The sequence below is a fragment of the Homalodisca vitripennis genome, chromosome 1 (assembly GCF_021130785.1).
Source record: "Homalodisca vitripennis isolate AUS2020 chromosome 1, UT_GWSS_2.1, whole genome shotgun sequence".
Taxonomy (NCBI): Eukaryota; Metazoa; Arthropoda; class Insecta; order Hemiptera; family Cicadellidae; genus Homalodisca; species Homalodisca vitripennis.
Genome location: NC_060207.1, coordinates 4,452,201 through 4,478,780, shown reverse-complemented (window position 1 = coordinate 4,478,780; position 26,580 = coordinate 4,452,201). Strand labels below are relative to the sequence as shown.

General features: G+C 34.2%; 1 protein-coding gene across 1 annotated transcript in view; it reads right to left on the bottom strand.

The window, feature by feature from the left end:
- The window catches only part of LOC124356704 (probable cytochrome P450 49a1), a 28,398-nt gene continuing 1,818 nt past the window's right edge, over positions 1-26,580 (bottom strand). Inside the window, 8 exon segments of the mRNA XM_046807869.1 lie at positions 1-335; positions 3,800-4,009; positions 4,144-4,341; positions 9,434-9,590; positions 10,751-10,943; positions 15,126-15,313; positions 17,790-17,824; positions 17,826-18,016. Of these exon segments, the coding sequence (XP_046663825.1) occupies positions 222-335; positions 3,800-4,009; positions 4,144-4,341; positions 9,434-9,590; positions 10,751-10,943; positions 15,126-15,313; positions 17,790-17,824; positions 17,826-18,016 (1,286 nt within the window). The 3' untranslated portion in view covers positions 1-221.

The following is a 26,580-nucleotide window of genomic DNA, read 5'->3' as shown; positions in this document are numbered from 1 at the left end:
TCCATGTACTTCAACATCTTTATTTTATTGGTAAGAAAGTTACATTTACAGGTTTTTCAGGTATTCTCTTCATTCTAAAAACCATTCCAATGTCCTCTTCACTGCAGCTTTTTAGGATATATTTATCCAGTATCTGTAACCTCTGTTCTGAAGAACCTCTGTTCTCATTAACACATTACTTGATATAACTTTCATGTACTGTTCCATGTACTTCAACATCTTTATTTTATTGGTAAGAAAGTTACATTTACAGGTTTTTCAGGTATTCTGTTCATTCTAAAAACCATTCCAATGTCCTCTTCACTGCAGCTTTTTAGGATATATTTATCCAGTATCTGTAACACATTACTTGATATAACTTTTGAGTTATTATAGTAGATTTAATACTTAGATTCTATTCTAACTAAACTTTGACTACATTTAAATCTTCAGACTAAACACAATAGCCAATATTTTACAATACGTTTTAACTCTTTAAGTGCCAAGAGCCGATGAGATTGGTCCTCGGGTGATTCTGAAAAGTGCCCCAGAGCCGACTAGATCAGCTTTTTGAATATTTATCATTTTGTAACTAAATTTTGAATTAGTCTTTATTGTTACATAAACGTTTATACATAGCATTGCTATAGAAACAGGTAACATTGTATATATATAAATATATATAATGTCAAGCTAGCATAACAAACTTGATGTAATCTATATTAAAATACAATTTAAAAATTCAGGATTCATCAAATACTCATCAATACTATAGTATTTTTCCAGCCAAAAGTCTGTTAGTTTGTTTTTAAATGTTTTTGAATTGATTAAATGTTTATATTTTTGTGATAAGTTATTGTATAGTTTTTTGCTGTGTATATTGAAGTTTTTTCTACAAGGCGCAGTTGATGTATGGGATATTGTAAATTGGCTTTAAATCTTGAATTGTAATTATGATCAAAGTTATCACATGATAAGCTTTCAAAGTTTGATTGTACTGTTAGTAGGGTTTTCAGAATGTATAAATTTTTTGACATATGGCATTGTACTTAGTATCATTTTATTCATAATAAATAAAATAAAAATATATTATCTATTTTGACTTGATTTCTTACAGCTCATAAAAGCTAGTTGCCAAATATGAGAGACAACATTTATGCGAGTGCAGATTTTCAACATTTTACACTAGTTAATGAAAAAAGTAAAGCACTGTGGAGCATAATCAATAGTGAGCGGAAATCTACCAACAATACACAAGTAACAATGGAGCTCAATGTAGATGGAGCCAAAATTCAAGATCTTAATCTAATTGGTAACCACCTTAACATATTTTTTACTAATACTGCAAATGACCTCCTTGTAAAAAGCCAACATCAAATGCCTCAACAGCCTCCAGTAGATACTACCCATACACAACAAATACCGAATATGTTTCTTTATCCAACTAATGAACATGAAGTGCTAAAGGTGATAGAGTCTCTTAAGAACAAGACATCAACTGGCATTGACAATATCTCTGCAAAGCTTCTGAAGACATGTAAAGAAGAACTTTCCACACCACTTGTACATGTCATCAATCATTCATTCAGAAATAGAATTTTCCCGACTGACCTCAAAATTTCAATAATATTTCCTAAGTTAAAGAAAGGAGACCGTCTTGATCTCAAAAATTACCATCCTATATCATTAATATCCACATTCTCCAAAGTGTTTGAAAAATTAGCGCTTCACAGACTTCTTCAACATATATCTCTTCATCAATTACTTACCCCACATCAACACGGCTTTCTCAAGGGAAAATCTACCATATCAGCCATTATCACCCTTGTTGAGTTTCTCATAGACAATCTCGAAGCTGGCAACACATCAACAGCAATCCTACTTGACTTTAGCAATGCTTTTGACAGCCTGGAATACACTCAACTGATGAACAAAATGAAGATCTTGGGTATAAATGGAACTACTGCAAACTGGTTCAAAAGTTTTTTAACAGGAAGAACCAAAATAGTTGAGCTAAAACAAACAGAGAAAGGAGTACCAAAATTAATGAGATCAAAACCAGTACTCCAGAGCTAAGAGGTGTCCCACAAGGCTCTGTACTGGGTCCTGTACTTTTTATCTTGTTAAAAAATTACCTCCCAGAATATCTGGCGCAATATAACGAAACACTGATGTATGCAGACAATACTGTTCTCCTTCTCAGTGAAAAGCTCCCTGACATGCTCAAAGTCCGTTCATCAGTGGCACTAAATATGGCTATACAATACTGCCATAGTAATAGCCTGGTTGTAAATGAAGATAAAATCCAACAACTGGTGTTTGGCAGGAAAGGAGACCAAGTTGGACGACTTGCAGATATAGAAATATCCAAAGAGGCCAAGTATTTGGGAATAACTATTGATGAGCAACTGACATGGATCCCTCATATTCACAACCTACGCCGTAAATTATGTAGCAGCCTCTACGTCATCAAGAGGATTAAATCCAAAAGTAGGACCAGAGTAGCAAAAATTGCATATCATGCAATCTTTGAATCACACCTGCGGTACGGACTCTGAGTTTGGGGTAACTCATCGGCAACAAAGTTGCAGCAAGTCATGGTACACCAGAAAAAAGCTATTAGAGTGCTTGCAGAACTCAACAACAGAGACAGCTGTCAACAGAATTTTAAAGAACTGAATGTTCTAACAGTGGTTTGCCTGTACATCTTTAGAGGTGCCCACTTACGCTAGCACTCTACAGCTACAGAGAGGTATCGATAGACACAAATACAACACTCAACAGGCCTTGAACTTTACTCTACCGACATCACTTGATCATCTTTGAAGAGAAGCCTTCCTACCTGGGGCCCAAGTTCCTCAACCTGCTGCCCGAGGCAGCCAAAGGAGAAGGTGCACACAGCATACGAAAATTCAAAACACGGTGTTACAGATATTTACTATTTTGAAATTTTGCTTGTTCATACTTACATGGGAAACAAAAAAGTGCATATAAATGTATTTAGATAAAAAGTCACACATTTTCTATACCAAAATGTAAAAATTGTACAATCTTGTTGTATAATTTTTAATTTAAAATTTTTACAGATTTTATCATACAAATAAATATTAAAAGTTACAGTCTACTTTTTCACCAGCAAAAGAAAACAAAACCATCCCATCATGTTTATTTTTGAAAAAGGTGTGAATTGGTCTGTGGAGCACAACACAAATACCAAAAATTAAAAAAAAAAATGAATACTCAGTTATACAGATACTAATTTTTTGAAACTTTGTATGTTTGTTCATATGTACAATAAGAAACAATAAAACATATAAATACAAATAAATTAAGATAATAAAATTACAATTTTTGTATTTCAGAATGTCCAATTTCATTGACTAATAATTAAAAAGTTAAAAGTATGAGTAAGATATTTTAACTGTCAAGTACCTGCAGGTTATATACTTACAGCAGCAATAAGAACAGCCATCTCTGACATTGCAAGATGTTTCCCTGGACAAACTCGAGGACCGTGGCCAAAAGGCAGAGATGCGTAAGGATACTGTCAAGTACCTGCAGGTTATATACTTACAGCAGCAATAAGAACAGCCATCTCTGACATTGCAAGATGTTTCCCTGGACAAACTCGAGGACCGTGGCCAAAAGGCAGAGATGCGTAAGGATACTGTCAAGTACCTGCAGGTTATATACTTACAGCAGCAATAAGAACAGCCATCTCTGACATTGCAAGATGTTTCCCTGGACAAACTCGAGGACCGTGGCCAAAAGGCAGAGATGCGTAAGGATACTGTCAAGTACCTGCAGGTTATATACTTACAGCAGCAATAAGAACAGCCATCTCTGACATTGCAAGATGTTTCCCTGGACATACTCGAGGACCGTGGCCAAAAGGCAGAGATGCGTAAGGATGAAGGTTCAAGTTTCTCTGTTGTTTGGTCCTCAACCACCTCTCTGGCAAGTAAACTTCAGGTGACTCAAAGTATTCTGGGTTGCGGCAAGTGACGGAGCTGAATGCTGATACAAGAGTCTGAAAAATTAAGTCTGAATAACTAAACAGATTTCTTAGACTAAAGAGCAGAAAACTCGACAAACATACAGACACATATTTCTAAAAACTTGAATTTTATTTATAAAAGTTAATATTGAAACCAGTATACTTACTCCAGCTGGTATGTGGTAGCCTCCAATGAGAGCGTCCTTCGCCAAATATCTGCTGTTTGCTCCAGCTGTGGGAGACAAACGCAGGGTCTCCTTCAAACAGGCACGGATGTATTGTAATGATTTATCATTCCGAGCCTTTGTCTGTATGGTGGAGTCTTTTGACAAATAGTGAAGTGTAAATGTCACAGTTGTAGATGTCTGAAAAATTAAAACAATGAGTAATTATTGTAAGGGAAATGTTAATATTAAATTGTGGACATTACAAAGGAAAATAATTGTTTTCTACCACTTCATCTCAGTTCAATGTTCGAAAGGTGTGTAGTTATTTTATGGTGAATACATGATATTTGTTAAATAACAGGCTAGCCATGTTAAATGGTTAATAAACACTACTCATTCTGTGCAACTAATCAATTTACAATAACCAATTCATATTTTTTAAATTTTTACCACAGTTTTACCCTTTTTTTACTTTTTTACCATGCATGGTTAAAGAGATAGTATTAATTCCCCTAATACATTTGAAATAAAAATAGATTTTTGAGTATAGGTGTTTGTTACAAAATAGTATTGACGTTCAAGAACGTCATATTAAAAATCATGTGAAAATAGTAGCCGCTACCAGAGACCAACATCCGCTCCGCCTGACCGGCAGACACTTCCCCCGCCCACTGCCGATGCCAGAAGGTCAGACACGGAAGACACAAAAGAGATGCTACGTCTGTTCTCATTCCTCAAGCAGAGAAAAGAAGAGGAAGGATACGACATTTGAATGTAAAGAGTGTGGTTTGCCACTGTGTATACATCCATGTTTCGAGCACTTTCACACAAAAAACAAATTTTAGCCTTTGTGTTTTCTTAACAAAAGTAAATGTTAGCTTTTTATAGTAATAATATCTGATTTTCATTAAAGAATAAAACAAAATTTTTCTTACTATTTTGGGAGTGTATTATGTTTCTCACATCCTTACTCCTATGAACAAATGATGTAGTGACGTTCCAGAACGTCATTACTCCTTAAAGGGCTAAGATACTATATCCACTTATAATTAAAAAGGGGGTTAATCAATGCCTGTCTGAACATACGTTCATAAGTTTAACATGCAGGTGTAGTTTTAGTATGAGAATAACAGGAAATATTTTAATTACTTTTATTGTATTTTTCCTAAAATTAAAATGAAACTATGAAAATATATCATATGGTTGATGATATGGAATTAATTTGGGATGAAGTGTAATTTTAAATATAACCACGAAACATTTTCACCTCATTAAAAAATGTTTAATTAGAGATCTAATGCTATGTTTGGTTTAAATTGTCCATTTTCTGCACCTGGGTAAAGCTGTTTAAAATCAATACAAGTCCTATCCAATTTTGCAGGATTAACAGAACAAACATTTTACAAACAAGACAAATGTAAGAACAAATAATAATAAATGTATGAAATGGTAAAGTGAAAATCAAAATGTAAAATCAAAATTGAACTGAATTTTATATACTGAATATATATATATATATACTGAATATATATATATATATATATATATATATATATATATATATATACTGAATATATATATATATATATATATATATATATATATATATACTGAATATATATATATATATATATATATATATATAAATAATACTTAAGTGTAAAATAAAGAGTTAGCTGTGGTGAAAATATCTTGAGTTTCACCCCATAACAAGAATGTTAAAAGAATGTTAACTTCAAATATTTGTACATTCTTATTACCTGTCTTAGACTTATGCAACATATTCCATTTTAAAGATACAATTAATATGTATCCAATTGCTTTTAAAATTATTTTTGTAACGTATATACTTTTATATATTTAACCCTCTCCTGCTCGTATTGTTTCCAGGCGCTCACAGTGCTTCTAACCTCTATTAATTCGCTCTGCCGGTCGCGCTCGGTCAAAATACACGGCGCCTCAACTTACACACGTTCTGTCATTGTAATTAACTATAATTATATATAATAATTATTTTACTATATATTGGTTCAATGAAGTTGATTGTACGAGACCAGGGAGGGGACACACGGACAGATGGGCGCCGATGGTGCGGGGTTGTTTGTTGCGCAGTTACTTGGTGAAGGTCATTGTCTGGCTCACCGTCACTGCCATTGCCACTGTGATCACTCCGAACTACATCCTCAATGCCACCCGACTACAACCCGCCATTGTTTCCGCACAAGTAATATAAATAGTAAAATAATGGAATAAATCTACTGTAAAAGTAAAGTAAATGGTCTCCTGATAGCAAACAACCCGTAGTAGTACAAAATATTGCTACACGAGAGCAGCACTTATCGGCTCTAGGGGGTAAAGCAGTGCGTGCCAATCTGTGCCGTTTAAGCTGCAGTGGCTATGTGGTGGCCGTGCCGATTCATGCCTTGCGAGCGGGAGAGGGTTAAAAGGTTAAATACCTAAAGTTTAAGATTTTTTTATGAATATCCAATTATAATATAAAAAATTGATTAATGTTTAAAATAAAACATCTTGTATAATTTTAAGTGAACATCAACAAATTATTGAATTACACCAATATCTAAATGGACAGTCACAGGAAGGGAAACCAGCTCCACTGACAATGAGAAGTGGAATCTCTCAGGGTACAGTGATGGACCTGGTGATGTCTTCTTCCTACTAACTCACAGGACAACTTTTTTTTAAAAGAAGCTTGGATATGCTGGTGCAAGACTCTTCCTACAGAGCTAAAAATACAAAACTACATGAAGCTGAAGAAAACATCTCTGCAACACTGGCTCAAAGACAGAACCATCTACTGCATCAGCAAGTTCCTCACCTGTGCAAGTGGTCATGCACTATACAAAATATCTCTACAACACTGGCTCATAGACAGAACCATCTACTGCATCAGCAAGTTCCTCACCTGTGCAAGTGGTCATGCACTATACAAAACATCTCTACAACACTGGCTCATAGACAGAACCATCTACTGCATCAGCGAGTTCCTCACCTGTGCAAGTGGTCAAGCACAATACAAAACATCTCTGCAACACTGGCTCATAGACAGAACCATCTACTGCATCAGCGAGTTTCTTACCTGTGCAAGTGGTCAAATGCAATACAAAATATCTCTACAACACTGGCTCATAGACAGAACCATCTACTGCATCAGCAAGTTCCTCACCTGTGCAAGTGGTCATGCACTATACAAAACATCTCTGCAACACTGGCTCATAGACAGAACCATCTACTGCATCAGCGAGTTTCTTACCTGTGCAAGTGGTCAAATGCAATACAAAATATCTCTACAACACTGGCTCATAGACAGAACCATCTACTGCATCAGCAAGTTCCTCACCTGTGCAAGTGGTCATGCACTATACAAAACATCTCTACAACACTGGCTCATAGACAGAACCATCTACTGCATCAGCGAGTTCCTCACCTGTGCAAGTGGTCAAGCACAATACAAAACATCTCTGCAACACTGGCTCATAGACAGAACCATCTACTGCATCAGCGAGTTCCTCACCTGTGCAAGTGGTCAAATGCAATACAAAATATCTGTACAACACTGGCTCATAGACAGAACCATCTACTGCATCAGCAAGTTCCTCACCTGTGCAAGTGGTCAAGCGCAATACAAAACATCTCTACAACACTGGCTCATAGACAGAACCATCTACTGCATCAGCAAGTTCCTCACCTGTGCAAGTGGTCATGCACTATACAAAACATCTCTACAACACTGGCTCATAGACAGAACCATCTACTGCAACAGCGAGTTCCTCACCTGTGCAAGTGGTCAAGCGCAATACAAAACATCTCTGCAACACTGGCTCATAGACAGAACCATCTACTGCATCAGCGAGTTCCTCACCTGTGCACGTGGTCAAGAGTACAAATAAATACATTATACGCTCTTTGACTAACATTTCTTAAGTTGTACAAAACACTAACATTTTCACATTTTTTTAACACAAACATTGTTTTACTTTTGTTCTATTCTCCAAGAATATGTTCAATACAGAATCTGAATCTTGTGATTAAAAATAAAATTGTAAGTGTCTGAAGCTTTTTTTTTAAGGAGTGGCCAATACTTTTTAAACATTATTCTACTCATCCTTATGGGCTACTGGCCTGTGCGAGGATCTCATCAAACAGAATAAGAGGGAGAGTCGATACATTACAAGGTCGATAAAAGTGCAAAGGTCACAGACAAGAGTTGAACCTGCGCTATCTCTAACTCAGACCTAAAGTAGAACATCATTGACCACTCGGCCATCGGCACTCCCAATGTTCGTATCGTTTCATCAAGATGGCCACCAGTATAGCCGGCTTGTAAACAGAACATGTACATTACTTTGAAAATGTAAGATGCACACAGATTTTGTAAATTAAATTAATCTTGTAAAACTATTAAATGCAAGTCAGTGATAATAAGTCAGTTATTTTATGTAAAGGGTTTTTTCATTTTGGGCGGGTAGATGTTGAGATGAAATTATACAACAAACAGTAACTTTTTGTGGATGCATCGCTACCTGGTGAACCTCATGTGGGTTGGCGTTGTCCAATACGGCAACTATGCTTGTTAACGTAACCATTCATCCAGAAATGTGCTTCGTCGCTGAAGATAATTTTTCGGCCAAAATTAGTGTCCTCTTCCAAAGCCCATCGGCGAACAAACGGCGTGATTTATGGTCATAAACTTTGAACTTATGAGTCAGTTGGATTTTGTACGGATGCAGACCTAAATCCTGACGCAAAATTCACCAAGTTGATGTTTGCGACAGGCCGATTTCTTGCGCACGGCGAGGAATTGACTGCCTCGGATTCCTCGGCACACCTTCACGGACAGCAGCGATGTTTTCGGTAGATCTGCTGTTCCTGTCTGGGTGTAGGCTGGTTGTTAACCGAAACAGTCTTCTCAAATTTAGCTACCAAACATTGAAGAGTTGACATTGAAGGGCCTACGCGTCTGTCGTAAAATGGTGGCAACTCACATAACGTTTTAACTAGTGAACACTCATTTTGATAATAAAGTTTAATCATCTGAATGTGCTGCTCAATCGTGTAACTTGTCATAAAATGGCAGCACTTACTGAACAAAAATACACTAATGAAATCTCTGGCACCAAAACAACATGGCCGCCATGGCTGACAACATCAACCCGCCCAAAATGAAAAACCCTATACAGTTCAAATTCACAGTTCACCAAATTTATGTAAGTGGGTGATTACTTAACTATACAGCTTTGAATGGATGGATGAAAATCACAAAAAGACTTACTGCATCAATACCTCCAAGGAAAACTTCCACAACAAGCATCATGAGATCATCCCAGGTCAGAGACTGGTTGCTGAGCAAGACTTCCATAAATGGCTGGTCTTGTAAGGATCCTTTGTTATGTTCCTCACACATTGATAACACAATTTCTTTTAGCAACCTGAAATTAGTACAATCAACATAACACACACATTTGGTGATATTACTTCAGTAAACATGTTGCTTTTACAACACTGTAATTTATTGTTGGACTCAACTTTTTACACCAAAATGTTCCCAATGAGCAAAACGTTTTTGGCCATAGTATTTAACATATGTAAGACATGCATTGTAGAGTAAATGGTTTATGTAACTGAAAATTTGTATTGCCTACAGCAGTTACAATATGTAGGGAAACGATAAGGAAAGACCAATCCCCTTTTAAACCTTATTCTGCCTGTCCTCATGGACCACTGGCCTGTGCGAGGAGGATCTTATCAAACAGAATAAGAGGGAGAGTCCGATACAGTACAAGGTCGATGGTACTGATAAAAAGTGCTATGGGTACAGAAATGATTTGAGCCTGCGCTATCTCTGACTCAGACCAAAAGTCCAATGTCAGACCGCTCGGCCATTGACATTTCCCTTGACGACTATTTATTTAAAATATTACCCAAAAGCATACAGTATGTATATGTAACTGGCCTTTAGAATATTTTTCATTCAAGAAAACTATTGTTATTAGCAAATTCCTAATAAACTGAGTTACAGTGATTATTTTTATAGTAAAATCTAGGGCAAGACTGTGAAATGTATATTTATTCTAACATTTATCACTGAGTTTGAGACATTTATAATCTGTCTGGTACACCATTACTTTTTTAAATAGAATTTGGTGTAAAATTAATTTACTCTTGACTTATTGTATTTTAAACAATTAACAGCAAATTCAAATAAAATAATGAAATGTATAGTAACTTTTATTCAGTTTAAGTATGTATATGTGCACTGTTGGTCAGCTACTATTCATTGTAAAAACATTTTCATTCATTGGATTTATGTTTTTAGTTTTCAGTAATAAATCATGATCGTTTAATAACAGCTACTTTTAACTCAATATGTAAAATATTGAAATAAATCAGGAGAACAGATCTCACTGCACCACCAAGCATGGATATACTGCCCACAAGTCTCCACTATTGCAAACACTTGATTTAACTAAAGTACTTTCCTCCAATTAATCTACAAAGTTTGAAATTAATTTAATATGGAAATCTCATTATCCAAATGTGACTTGTACAAATAATGCACTAAAATAAATTAAAATGTTACATTTTTTACCTGTTAAGAGTTACCTGTGCAGACTCCAGTTTTTTGTATCCTTTTGTTTTGAATATTTTCCAAAGAGGGGGTTCTATCAAAGTTTGATACAATCCATCCATAAAGTCGATGCTAGCTTGAGCTATTTCTGTCACGTGTGGTTCTTGGGAATCCAAGCACGGCACTAGTTTTCCAGGACACAATATTGAGATACCTGGGACATGTACGTAAATTGACATATCTTTCACTTATTGCTATATAGTTAAATATACCTTTTATCACATCTTTTAAGAGTTCATCCATGTACATTTCAATAGGACCCCATTTCCTGTGCTGAACCAAAAAGGAGGCCATTTTTCCCTCCCTCCTAGCAGATTATACATACAGGATATAAATTAAGTCCTGATACACCTGGATATATTCCAAATGGATTGAGATATCGATGTACAATCTTCATCATACTTATTAAAACACTTTTTTAGAGGATAAAAAAATTTTCCTCTTTTTCACAGGGGGGTATAAGGGGTAACTTTAAATTTTAAAATTGCAACCCTTATCTTATGACATATCATTTTAAAGGTATATTCGAGAGAAACACAATAACATGAATAAAACATCTCTACAATCTTCCTAGCAAAAGTTATGGGCAAATACCCTTTACATCTCAGAGTGTAATTTAAGTCCTGATACGCCTGGATATACAGGGTGCATTATGGATGTACTGCACAGATTTTATTGTAATGCGACTATTCATTGCAGTGTGCTCGGACCGGTCGGACAACGTGGTGAGTGTTCTGCCCTTCCATGCGCGCCCAGTCTCAGTTCGCTCCAAGCAATAAGAGTGATAGGACATGTCTTTGCACAAAATCTGTTTTTCAATTGTGTCACGGCGCGATAGAGCGCTCTCTGAAACAGCGGTACACCATTAAGTTTTGGGTTTGGGACGAATCCAATAGAAACTTATAAAATGTTTGTATTTTGAGATCTGACACACACACACAATCTCCCAAAAGAGTGCATGAGCAAGTCTTGCATCAAAACAATGCTGATTGTCTTCTTTGACATCCGAGAAACCATCCTGTGTTTTTACCCCAAGGACAAACTATCAATGCAATCTTTTATCTGGAGGTGCACAAGAGACCGAAACGCCTGGTCACGCACGTCAAGGCCTGAAATCAAAAACGTCTTCAAGCTCTACCACCACAAGGCCTTTGTCATTACCCAGTACCTGACCTAGGACAAGATCCCCATGTGCCCCAGCCTCCTTTCAGCCTTGACTTGACTCTGTATAAATGTTTTCATTCCCCTGACTGAAGAGAGAGCTGAAGGGAAAGCTCTGGGAGTCGTTGGAGAACATCCAAGCTCACGTTATGAGGTTCCTGAGAGGCATTCCAGTCAAGGAGTTCCAGGGTGCTTTCTAGGCATGGCAGAATCATCTCCGCATGAGTAATGATGCAGAAGGAGGCTATTTTGAAGAATTTTAACCATTTGTAACAATAGGATGAATAAATCTATTTTTCTTATATGTGCATTACTTTCATAATGCACCTTATATAACAAACGGATTGAGATATCGATGTATAACCTTCACCATTCTTATTAAAATACTTTGTGGATTTTTTGGAGGGTAAAAATATTTTCCCCCCTTTCCAAAGAGGGGTAACTTTACATTTTCAAATTGCACCCCCTATCTCGTGACATTTCCTTTTAAAGGTCAGTTAAAAATTAATAATCACAATGACCTTAAGAAAACACCTAGCAACAACTTCTAGCAAATGTTATGGGCAAAAAAATGTAAAAATATAACAATCTGTAGGGACAATGAGAGAGAATTTTCTATATTCCAAAACATACATTGAGCTACATTAAATGTAAATATCAACTGTATATGAAAAGCGCCAATATCTATAAACATGTAAAACTAAAACTAATATTTACAGTTAGTTACTTTTTAAGCAGTTTTCTGCTAATTGCTTGAGAATAATTCCCCAATTGAGTGTAGAGCTTTATTTGTGAAATATTTCTTAACTTCACTATCAACCTTTTTGCTATTTTAATATTTTATTTCTTTAGGTAAACAGTTAAAACATTTTTTCCCTATATATCCTTTTTTCATTTCATAGAATGTCTAGTTATGTTTGTTAGTGCTGATTTTATTACATGCATTGTAGTCATGCGTTACAACTGTTAACCATTTTGTAGAATTACTTTTAACATATTTAATGGCCTCCATAACATAAAAACTATAAATTGTTGGAATTTTGAACTCACTAAACAGGTGTTTTACTGAAACTCGTCTGTTTAGGTTCAATATCATTCTAACTGCTTTTTTGTGCATTTTTAGTATCTCGTCAAGATTTTGTTTCGATGTTGCTCCATAGATATTTATTCTATATGTTAAATGTGAATGAGTGAGTGTATAATAATTTTTTTAGAGCACTTTGGTCACATTACTTTGACATGCGCTGTAAGGTGTAGATTCCAGATGAAATTTTATTTAATACGTTGTCAACATGGTTATTCCTAGGAAGATGTTTATCTATGATTAAACCTAAAAATCTTAATTTTCTTGCGTTATGAGATCATTGCCAATTATAAGTGATGGTTCAATTTTGTACCGATTTTGTTTTGTCGAGAACGTTATGAAATTGAATTTTTTTTTAATTCAATAACAGATTATGATTTTTTAAGAATTCTTCAATGGCTGCTAGCTCAATATAGGCAGAAATCTCTATCTCTTCCTTTGGATTGCCTGTTACTACCATTAGTGTCATCTGCATATAAACACATTTTACTTTGATTAATATTTTTGGTTATCCCTCCAAGATAGCAAATAAAAAGTTGTGAGCCTTGGGGAACGCCATAATTGATTGTTTGCTGGGCTGAGATGGCCTTCCTTAACCCTCCAATAGATAATAAGAAACTCCCAGCATGATACACTGGTCTTTGTCTTAGCGCAGCAAATCTTCCAGATATATTTTTTTAATATATTCTAAATGCTAAGTAATACGTGTTATATATCAATTTTTGTGTTAGAAACCAGAGAAAATGTTAAAATAATACAAATATGCACTTACTAGAGTATAGTTTTTTATTTGTACATAAATTGAAAAATGTGTAGGTATTGTAAATGTTTTGTTTTCCAAGTTTCACTCCATGTAACTTTCACATGACTTGAGATAGTAAGATACTGTAAATGTATAAAATATGAATTTTTTAATAAAAATGGAAAGAATTTACTACTTCATTTAACAGTGAGTGTATCCATAGTGGTGTTTGATGAATTCTTTGGGCAAGACGAATAATAATCTCAGATAATGATGAATTGTTGTCACTGTCACTATCAATTTTCACAACCCAATTCACATACCACCGGTTTATAATCACCCAGACTATCTGACAACAAATCTGACAAAGAAATATTATCATGCACTTTATTTGCCGATATGTCAAAGTCGCAATATGTTGAATGTACGTGCGGCATTCAGATCAGCTCACAACGAGTAATATTACAAATATAAACTATATAGGTAAAATTAATTGGTCTTTATAAGTAGAGGATTCCACTGGTGCAAGTTATGTCTTTAAGGTTGTGCAAGGTTTGCGAATGATTTTGGTTATAATGTTTAATCTTTCTCTGTTCTCTATGCATGTAATACAACCATTAGTAACTCCGGTTTCGATAACTTGGATGTAAAATGTAAATTTTAGAGATCATTAGAACAAGCAAAACACTGGTTTTCTGTTAATGACATGTAAATGATACCAAGACAGAACAAATAATATTTACATTAAAAAACTAATCAGGTGTACACAACCTATTTAAACCTGCAAAATTGTTTGGTATCCACTTAGATAGCAAACTCTGTTGCGATGAACATGTCAATAATCTTTGTAAAAAACTGTCCAGAGTTACTTATTTCTAAGGAAGTTGAAGGATTGAATATAAGTGAATGAGGAGGGCTTCATACTCATTTAAGCTATTGTATACACCTTTGGGGTGATTCAAGTTCAGCTAAAAGGGTCTTTATTTGGCAAAAGAAGGTTCTTAGAATAATAAGTAGATTATCCAACTACCTGTAACAGACGATTAGTCTGGCAAAAACCCATGCTGTTCTACATCTAATAATTTATTTTATTCTAAAAATTTAAGTAATTGATTATAATATGAAATAATCCAGTTTAGATATGATAATATATTTCACTGTACTTAAAATCCGGACATGAGATTAATTTTTCTCATACGCCTTCAGGCAATATAGGTCTGTCCCGTCATAAAGCTATCAGTTTATCAGCAGTTTTATAAAGCTATCTGTTAAATTTCTGATTGCCAATGAAAATTGTAGTAAAATATATCTTAATGAGTAACACACATTAATTACGTACTTTAACTTACCTTCAATTGAAAACTTTAACAAATGTGAATAGAGATCAGTTAATGTTCCATCTTCGTTTTTCTGTTTTTCTATATAATCAGTGAATCTGTTAGCTACAACATGTTGTCTATCTAAATAAGTCTGCAATAACTTTGTATTTAGTATTGGTGTTATTGCTTTACGATAGTGGTACCACTCATCTCCATTCCTGTAGAACAGAAAATATTACTTTTATTTTGATTTGGCTAAATTAAGAATCACTTTATCATTGAGAAATACATGGGTTAGCCAGCATGAAAATATTAATTTGTTAAAACTTACAAAACTAATCAACAAACACAAAATATGGACAATTTCTCCCCTTACAATGGTGTTTTGTAGTTTATACACTACTAGATTCTATAAGATTTAGGTCATCACAGTTTTGATTATAGGCTGTATTTGAAAACAAAATTATAAGTAAACTTCTTTCTACAAGACAAATTTTATGAAGATATGGTTTTATATCACATTAGTATATGGTTTTGATCCATTTATTGGGCTATGACAATCACAATGTAGTGAAAACAGTTAGTCTTTTTCAACTCTTTTGATGCTTAAAACATGGTGTTTTAAATTGTTAAAATCATAATTTACAGACTATAAAATTGTTAAAACCAAAAGTTTTTCTGGACATACTTATTATATATTTATTACATGCGGAATTCTGTCAATATGTTACTTAAAGCCTCTACTATGATTTCAATTTAATTTATCTCTCAATTAAAATCAATATTTTATAACCTTTGAATGAACAATTTCAAACAAACATGCATTTTGTGTCCTTGTTAGTATCTAATGGGTTATAAATAATGACAGTTAAATCAAAATCTAAAGCAGTTTTATAATTAATAAACTGAATCTTTACTAATATTTTGTTTATAAACGGCGATAAAAAATCTAATCGCAAAGCGTTTTCAAAGTTATAGTATTATCAAATATTAAAAAAATAATCTTTTTTATAAATCTTAAATTTAAATTGTTATAAATTAATTTTTTTTTATAATAATTTTTAACTAGAGTTCAAAATAAATGTATTTGAATTAAAACATTCAAGTAAACATTAAAATGCACTACATATCATAATTCGTAAAGTACTAGCGATAAAATACTCATAGCTAATACTTAATGTAAACATATGAAATCTGAAAAAAATTTCACAACATATTCTAAATTGCTCCTTAAAAATTAAATGCTATGTTTACCCATTGGGGAGAGAGAGAGAGGAGGTTTACGAGGTGTGTTTAAACATATCCATCATTAATCTTGAAAAAGGTTATTTATTAAACAATATTTTTTAACAGGAGATCCCTTAAAAATTATCCCTTTGAGACTCCAAACACATATTCCAGCGCTCCTGCCATTTTTGGAAGCAAGTCTTGAAGACCTCTTTCTGAATGGACCTCAGATGAGCTGTCATTCATGGTGCATCAACCAGAAATCACATGGTGCCTAACGTAATATAGAGATTTTATGGACCACAAGTAAGAATACCCATTGGACACACAAATGTGACATAGAACCTCTATGTTGACAGTTTCACCCTCGGGTGCATAGGCCTACTCATGATGGACTACTCCAATGAAGGAAAAATACACAGCATGACCTTAATAATTCTTCAATGTTTTCTGACAGAGCAGTGTTGCATGTTACATACAAAGACTGGAACATATTTTTGTTTCTGGGTCATATCCATACATTCACAATTCATCACCTGTTTCAACTGCTTTGAGAAAATTAGGGTCATTTTGTGAGTATTCTAACATGTCCTGAGCAATTATAAGCCACAACTGCTCTTTTCTCTAACGATTCTTATGGAATAAACTTTTCAGCAACTCTGCACATATCAAAATCTTCTGTTATAATCAAATAAATTTAAGTACTGCTGATATTTATCTATCTAGCTAGATCACGGATAGTAATACTCCAATCCTTTATCACGAAAACATGAATTTGATCGATAACTATCATTCTGATTTCTTGCTGGTCTTTCAGAACGTGGTCAAAGAATTGTGTACATCTTCAAACCTGTTTTTCCACTCCTTTATCTGTGTCACACTCAAAATGTCTTTTACATAGGCCTGTTGAATATTTCAAATGTTTCAACTTGGGAATCATCAAGATTTTACTAAATCTCACGCAGTATCACTGTTTCTGTCATACTGCACAACTCATATATGCGATTGCTACTCAGTACAGGGCTTACGTTTAACACTAACTGCCTGCAGCCAACTGACACAATGTCAAGGTCACGAGACCGGAATGACTGCGTCTATATGCCAGCGTATATCCAGTTATTTATTATGTAAAACAAAATAGGGATGGATACTTTTTGAACACACCTTGTACAAAACCCAGCTGGACAAAAGGACAGAACAAACTAAAAACTATAAAAAATGCATTATTATTTTCCAGCTCACGAAATTATAGCCAATGCTAAACTAACACATAATTAATAAATCATTTATATATAACGAAGCTAGTCTATGTGATTTAGTTGTAATCCAGCACAATGACAGAATATGTATATGTAATGTATTCCATTTTCATTACAAAATTATGATGATTGATTGAAAGAGTGAAACTAAACACTCAACCATTAAGGAAACACTTATTTCGCTATGACTATTTTGGTTGTTAGTTACCCTGGAACAATTCCAACACTGTTGAAGTTTTTTTTTACGATAATAGTAAAGAGCAGGGAACGAAGGTCTGTGAGGTCTCAACCCCTCATGTTGATACATGGTACGTGTATCATTGGCGTCTACTGTTATTACAATATCTTCACCATTTAGGCGTAATCTAAATATTGGGCCAAGTTTCTTGCTCAAGTCTTCCACTGCTTCTGTCAATTTATCCACTTTGTATGGTCCTGTAAATAGTAAAATATGAGAGATTACCTGTTAATAATTATTTAATATCTTATCAAACTCTTGGTTGTTACAACTAGTTTATGAATTGAATTAAGAGTAATTTTGATAAGTACAAGTGTGTAGGTAGGTATCTTTAAACACGAGAAAGCTAGAACAGGTTGTACATAGATAGATTATACATAGAACTATAAACAAAATCATAATTTGACATTAGGAGAGTGAAAATGTAAAATTGGCACCCTACCTCCTACATATTATTTATCATGAAATGAAATGAAATGAAATGAATGAAATGAAAAATGACTTTATTGAATACAACGTAAAACATATTCAATTGGCGAGGTTAGGACTATTAAGTCCTCTCTTACACCTAACCATAAATTAATAAACTGCTATCATGCTACATAGATTCCAGCAATAATGGAATTAGTGTTGAGTTGAAATGGCAGGAGCTTAGTTATGTGGAACAAAGCTACAAGTCTCGGTGTTGTACTGTACTGAACATGTCAAGGACATGTCTCAGCGTGCTTTGGGGAAGTTGACAAATTTGTACTGGTTCAGAAATCTGCTATCACAGAGGCAGCAAAGCTTCAACTCATACAGTCACTTACCCTCGTAATACCTTTGCGTAAGGTTTTCTTTTAGAGAGATCTCTTAAGACAGGACCCGTCATGGCAGCTTGGTACACCTTCCAAAAGTGAGGCTGGTGCTTAGGGAGGAGGTTTTCTACATCTGTTCTTAGCTGTATAATGACCTCCACTAGTTTTGAAAACTTGTGGGTGCATTTAAAAACAAACTTGGAAACATATGAAAGATTAAGGTAATTTAGTAATTTGCGGTAAATTGTTAAATTTAATTTTAAGCAATTTAATTCATATCCAAGTTTTGACAGTTACTCGTTATTTTTATTTATTAAAGGCATGATTTGTTCTGAAAAACAGTATAAAACTGAGATGTGCTTGTACATAAAGACATTTTTATTTATTGATGTCAATTAGATTTGTGAGTAACTCAAGATAAGAATATGTCAAAACACGTGTCCTGTAACAGGCTTCGCTAAGGTTGCATGCAAAATGTCAAGTCTATAGCTAATTTTATTCCCGAGATATTCTGTAGACAGATAATCATATGGAACAAAATTTGTACTTCTCCCAACAGACAAAAAGTTTATCCTGACAACCTTACCTAGCTTTGTTGACACTAAAACAGAAAATTCCATAGTTAGACAAGCACCACAATTGAATTTATTCTTGTCTGTGTTATTATAGTATGTGTTTTGCCACATTTTAAAATCACATGTGATTGTACTCAGTATTATTATAAGGGAATAATAAAAGTTTACTGTAGTGCTACGAGGGGTATTAGAAAAATAAGGTTCGCTATGCCGCCAAGACAGAATGCGATATGTTGGGAGAAATCAGGCAACACTGTCTTACCCATCAGCTGTCCCTCTCTCTACCCATACCACTCACGCCTGGTTATGTCCAACAGTGCTGCCCTAGCTACCTTCGAAGATGGAGCTCCTTATCGTTGCTACCGCGCCAGATGCGAAATTCGTGCTGTGATACGTTTTATATGCAAAACAGATTTCACCTATTGAAATTCATCGTCAGTTAATCGAAGTTTATGGGGAAAACTGCATATCTGTTTAACACGTTCGGAAATGGTGTAGAGAATTCAGTGAAGGCCGCATGGAAATTCACGATGAAAACCGAAGTGGACGGCCTGTCATGACAACCGTCTTTTGGGACAGGAAGGGCATGCTTTTGATTGACTTTTTGCCTCAAGGAAAAACAGTAAACTCTGAAAGATATTCCGACACATTAAGAAAACTGAGACGCGCGATCCAGAACCGCCGGAGAGGAAGATTGTCAAGTGGTGTGAGGCTTCTCCATGAAAACGCTCGACCTCATGTCTCACGTCACACTCAAGAACTGCTGACAAATTTTCCTGGACTATTGTACCCCATCCCCCCTACAGCCCAGACCTAACCCCAAGTGATTATCACTTTTTCCCAAAATTAAAAGGAACACTTGGGTGGCCAACGCTTCAGTACCGATGATGAAGTCAAGGAAGAGGTTACTCGATTCCTCAAAAGATTGGCGGCAGAATTCTACAACATGGGGATAGAAAAGTTGGAGCATCGTCTACAAAAGTGTTTGGACAGAAACGGTGATTATGTGGAAAAATAGCTTAACTTTTAAGTTTTAAATTGATTTATAACACTAAGTATAAATATAGAGCTGTGTATTTTTAAAAATCATGGGAACTTTATTTTTCTAATACCCCTCGTACTACCCTAAATTAACTTAATTTTAATTCAGTTATTTAATATGAATCTTTTCTAAAATAATGCAATGTTTCTTTATCAATAATTTGTAAACTAGAGCAAATCTTTGTTCCCATGAGAAATAAAACTCAGTATTTTCCTCAAGGAGGGGGTAGAAGATAACACTAAAAGCAGCACAATGACCTTATCAAAACTATGGACAATCCTAGGCTGTCAACTCCATACATCACCATTTATGGGCATTTAACACGCATTAGATATAAACTAACCAATAAGCTCTAAGTAGAGTAATGGAAGTGGGGAGGGTCCCAGGACACGCTAAGAGCATCACTTTTTATTATTCTGTATCCAGCTACTGATGACACAACACTACTTGAACAAGTAAGAGAGCCCTCCCAGATGTTAGACAAATAGCCGTCATTCACTTTTTGCAAAGACCTCATGTGATCTAGAGGACAATTAAACTTGAAATTTTAACTTCACTCAATTTTAGCTCAAGTCTCTCTCAAAGGCCCTACTTTCGAGCTCACCTTTTTAGTAAACATTTAGTTTTGTGTTCAAAGTTTTTTCTCAAGTAGAGAGTTTGATTATGTTTTAACTTTATCATTTTAGTTTTTTGAATTTCTAGGCTTTCTTTTTATTGCTTGTAATCGTTATTTTGCCATTAATGACGTTTTAAATAAATTTTTGTGTGAATCAAAAGTTTTGTTTTGTAGTACTATTACCCTACATCCAGTTGTGCCAGAGTGCAGCACGACATTACACTTTTCATAACATTCATAAACACAGCTGCAACATATAAAAACAGTGAGTTTTTATTCCTCTGCTGTGATTTATTTAGTAATACTACTACAGTTTCAACCAGAAATCATGTGGCCACAGTGCCACATGTCTATAGACTGCATGCAAAGTTTCAGACCATCATCTTACACCACACCAAAATAATTTGATTAAGTATTGAGAGGGAAGTCAGTTTTCCCTCTGAAATATTTTGGTATGGGAGCAAATGTGTTAAAACAATATATAGTCAAATGTCACATTTAAAAACTTTATAAGTCTATGAAATGGAAATGAAACGAGAGTAGGTCTCAAACTTTTCAAGCTTATTCTTGATGGAGCAGACAAGTAACTTATGGGGGGATAAAAGGATCGGGGCCCACGAGCCCTAAAAATAAAAAAAAAAACTATTCATATAACAGAAATCCAACTTGTTTTAAATACAACACTTAAATGTTTTACTTTGAAAAATTATGAGAGCACTTCAATTAGATTCAACCTCCCCCCCCCCCCCCCTAAAGCTAAGTCCTATTTACACAACTGAGATTGTTTGGCCAGGAAATGCAACCTTTCTGTCCGGGCAGTGTCTGCCAAACATTACATTTTGGCATGCGTATTGTGCTGCTACCTAGCGGAGAAGAGTTAATAAAGTTCCCAAATCTTTGCTCCCTTAGTTATTTCTCTGTGCAATATTTGTTTATATTTTTAGTGAGTGGACAAAATAGACCATTATGCTGTAACATGAAGGTTGCTGTTACATAGTATGTGCGAGATTACTGGCCAACAGTTATGTTACTTAGAGACATAATAATGTGCAAATCTACACCGAATTAAGGGTTTTTGGTCCTTGTAAAAGTCATTTGATAAAACTGGTAACTTATTAATAAAACTCAAATTGTACCTAGTTTTAAGAAAATGCCTTACCAAAAATGTGAGCCACTGTCCGGATAATATCATCCTACTTTTATCTTTTTAAAGCTTAATGAACCATACCATCCTAACTGAGTAAAAACCTAGAGTTTGGGTCTTACCACATTTTCAAATATATCATTAACAGCAGCAAAATAAATATAAAAATTAAGTTGCATTTCATTTTTATATTATATGAAACTAAGAGCTTGTACAATACTCCCAAAACACTTCACAACAGAGAGAAAACTGCTAATTCCAGATTATTATAGCCTAATATAATCTCTAATCATGTGCTTGCAAATGAAAACTTCACACCTTTCTTTCATTTGCCACACTGCAACACATCAAAGGAAAACAAAAATTATTAAAGAATCCCTTGCAAATATACTTTATATATTATATACATTTTACGAAACGTAAATCAAGTTGTAGTCAGTTTTTATAATTGCGGTGACCCTCAGGCTCTGGTGATGTATTCATTTACTGTAATCTATTTTTTTATTAATTTTCAGGTGTGTTACTGTGCCCTCCCAATAATATGTCATAGACTACAAACCCCTTTGAGATTCTCCGCAATCTTTTGTTTTAAAAAGTTTTTGTCTAATCTTAACAACCAAATTATTTTACAGCATGTATTTCCATGTCTAGTTTAAAGAAACTCACAATTTTTCATCCCCCTAAACTTATCCTGAGGGAATCAGAAAGTCCCACCAAATAACATTAAGATGAGGAGGTATCTGATTACAATAAGTATATGAACTAATCTCATTTTTAATCAAATATGTACATATGGAAGGGCTCATTAATTACTCCCAAAAGCCACCCATCACAGGAGGAGGAGGAATTCACGGCTCATTTTTAAGTTATCCAATTTTTGGGTTAATCCATATGAAGTGATCCAGTGAGAGTTGTTTGACCAATTTCAATTTTTCTTTAATGCTTTAAAGAAAAATTAAAGCATATGACTCTGTAGTGAAAAACAGGTTTAAACACAAGTTTTATCTAATTCCATATTAGAGAGATGGCCACTTTGTTCCACCACACAGACCAGTCATCCATTACAGTTGTTTGCTATTAGCTAAATATGCTCAATGTATGAAATCTACACCATCTCTTTTAGCAATATCTATTCTGCAATTATTTAGGTTCTTACAAATTAAAGCACTGCTTAAAAATCCCTCCAGTTTGCTATCAAATTTGCAAAAATTGCACTGTTAAGGGCTCAATTTCCTAATGAAGAAATGAAATAGCTTAGCATTTCACTTACAGTCAGATATGATAGAATACTTTAACAAATATTCTATGTGTAATATCTCTTCTAGTGGGTAAAATAAAAAATCTGATTTTTGCACACAAGATACATCTACATAGTAAACTACAATAACAATGTCAATTACGGTATTTGATGCTGTACCAATTTAACCCTATTTATAGAAGTTGTCTAATTGATTTACTGAATTTTTATGACCCTTTTCATATTTTACAAATTTTGATTTAAATATGATTAGTAAAGATTGATATCCCTGTATCATATCATTTGGTAGGATTTTTTTAATCTCCCAAGATAATTTTCAGTGAGGAAAAAGTCCACATGATTCTTTTCAATATACAGATACTTGTTTTAAATTTAATTTAAAATCGGACAACTTTTAAAGTTGGGAATCATGGGAATTTCTAATTAGTGGTCGCAAAAGGTTATGTCTTATTTTATTGGAAGCACTCCTACACAACTACATTTCATTAATAAATTTATTATGGAGCTAAATGGATTATCCCTCAGAGCCTGGAAGTTGCCCCAATTTCTGGTAGGCATACTTATAATATTACTAGCGGGCCCGGCGCGCTTTGATGCGCATTTCAATAATTTTTTGCAAAAGTTGCCCGCGGCTTCGCACGCAATTTCCCGTTGAAAACAGTACACTATATTCACTTATTCTTTTTCTATCACATTCTAAACATTGCTGAGATAATTGATAGTCGTTCCATCGTGAGCCTCTTGGGCGTATTATGAAGGTATGTACCATATTCCTGCCTCTATCTAGCTGTTACCCACGGCTTCGCACGCAAATCTTAAGAACCGAAGTCCTTATATTACTTAGTAAATTTTTTTTTTTACTATAATAAATTTTAGATTAAATTAGTTATATCTCCGATGCCACGATTGAGCTTGCTTTGTTGTCTCGATCGAGAGAATATGTACACACGGAGTTTTGAGAACCATACTTCTGTCAAAAAAAACAACTAAGGTTGATTTTATAACATTCTTTATATTTGTAGCCAACGTAAGATAGTAATTATGATATCTGCATTACTCTTCTGATCAAGCATGAGCATGGTTTATATTAAATAAATATTGCAGTTAAAGGTGAATTTTTACGTCAAATTTGAATTGTATTATCTGGATAGTAAAGTCTATGTTTAACAGTGATTGCAAAAACAGTTTAAACAAAATTTGTCGTTTCTCTTAAGCTTACTCTATGCTTTAAAACTATAAGTGTAATATATGTTTACAAAGAACAGCTGATTAAAAATTTGAAAAGACGTTAACATATGTTTGCTGCAATGCATTTCTTATGGGTATTTCTGTAACCAGTGGGGCGGAATCCTGAATCGGGAAAGGGATGGGCATAGCTTATAAACCTTCTCCGTGGAAAAATACATATACGTACAAATTTTCATCATGATCGGTCCAATAGTTCACGATTCCATAAAGGACAAACATACAAACATTCATTTTTATATATATAGATAACTGTATTAGCATTATACATCTAAAAAACAATTTAAAACTTTGATATTACACACAATTTTACCACTTCTAGTGCCACTGAAAAATCACTGGTTTATACCACAAGTGTCAAGTTAAATACACAGAACGCCATGGACTGTTTTTCACAAATTTGGAGAGTTAGAGGAATATAATCGTAATTCAATCATGAAAATAAATTTATCTTTTTTACTTTATAACTATAAACTTCTCTTCAGAAACTAATAATAATACATTTTTGTTAAAATAAATTAAATATTGTGACTTTTTTGGGTTACAAAATAGTCTAGATGAGAAGCAAAATAAATGTTACATGTTAATGTTAAATGTAGTTCTTAAACCAAAGAGCCAGTGACTCATTTTGAGTTCCTATGGTTTTACATTGTAATGTCCAGTGACTCATATCGAGTCGTTATATCATCTCCGCTTCTATGACTTATTTAACGATCAAACAGGGCTTTAACCCTGACAAATATGATATCTATGTAAATGTTCCAATGTACTAGACTATTCCAAATAGTTATTGAAATTTCCGAAAAAACTCATCACTTAAATTTAGCAGCTTATAAAGTAGTTGATAGTTAGTGCCAGCCGCAAGAAAGTGTGAAAAGTGTAAAAAACAAACCATAATTCTAAAAATCACAACAAAGAAACTTTTTATTTTGTGTGAATGCAGCTTATATTACTGAAAAGAGTAGCTCTTTCTACATTGTGGTTTTGGTACTTTGGTATTATACGGAGGCCACTTTGTCCCTGTCTACTATTTGTTACTAGGCTATAATAAGTAGGTAAGATCAGAGCTAGAGTAGGTAATATCTCGAAGGATGGTTTTGTTTTTGACCAGAAGTACGGGGTAGCACCGAAGCCAACACTGATGGCCAGGGGCATTTCCGGTTGGTACTTCCCGACACGCTGGGCATCCTAGCATGTGATGTCAACTTTAAACTGTTTATATTTATAATATGTATGTATAGCCTATAACAAATAGTAGATCTAGGGACAGAGCAGACACTTCATCAACATCGCTTCTTTCAGTAGGCAGAAAACAAGAACCGATTGTCATAATCACATGCAATTTTCACAGTAAGACAAATAAAGTCTGTTCTTTCTAATAATGTAATTTTTGTAGGTACTTAGTAACAAAAACTGTAAAAAAATAATGGCCTTCGGATAATACCACAGTACCAATTTTTCTTTTTTCACTAAGACATCAATTTGTAGTTATCTAAAGGTTAAACTCTTGAATATGGCCTGAACATTTTATTGTTTCTCAGCAAACGTTTGAGGTCCAGTAAATGAGCAAACTTTTGTTGAATAAACTCTTTGTGTCACAGCCATTGAAGTCCGTTTCTTCAAATTTTATGTTGTACGTACACCATACAACAATAGTGCAATGAGTAAAAACAGTTTTCGGACAAAGAAAGAACTTTTCTTTCATTATTATAAACAATATATTGGATTTCACATGAGAAGTTATAAAATGAAGAATAGAACTAACAAGAGTTTAAAAACAATTGCTACAGAAACTGGTTCAGTGAAGAAGTAAACTGACAATAGGCCTATAATAACACAGTACAAAGTTCAGAGACCAAGTCAAGTACGGGACTAGACAATTAAAATACTCTGGTGTGATTTAAAATATTTCACAATTTTAAGTGACAAATATCACCAAGATCTAACCTTCAAGTACAATATCAAGAGGAAGGAGTTATATGATATATAATAGTTATGTTGAAAAAAATGTTAAACAAGAAGAAGCATTTGGGATTATTTAAGAATGTTACAGGGAATCAACTTAGGGATTAACAGGAAGGACT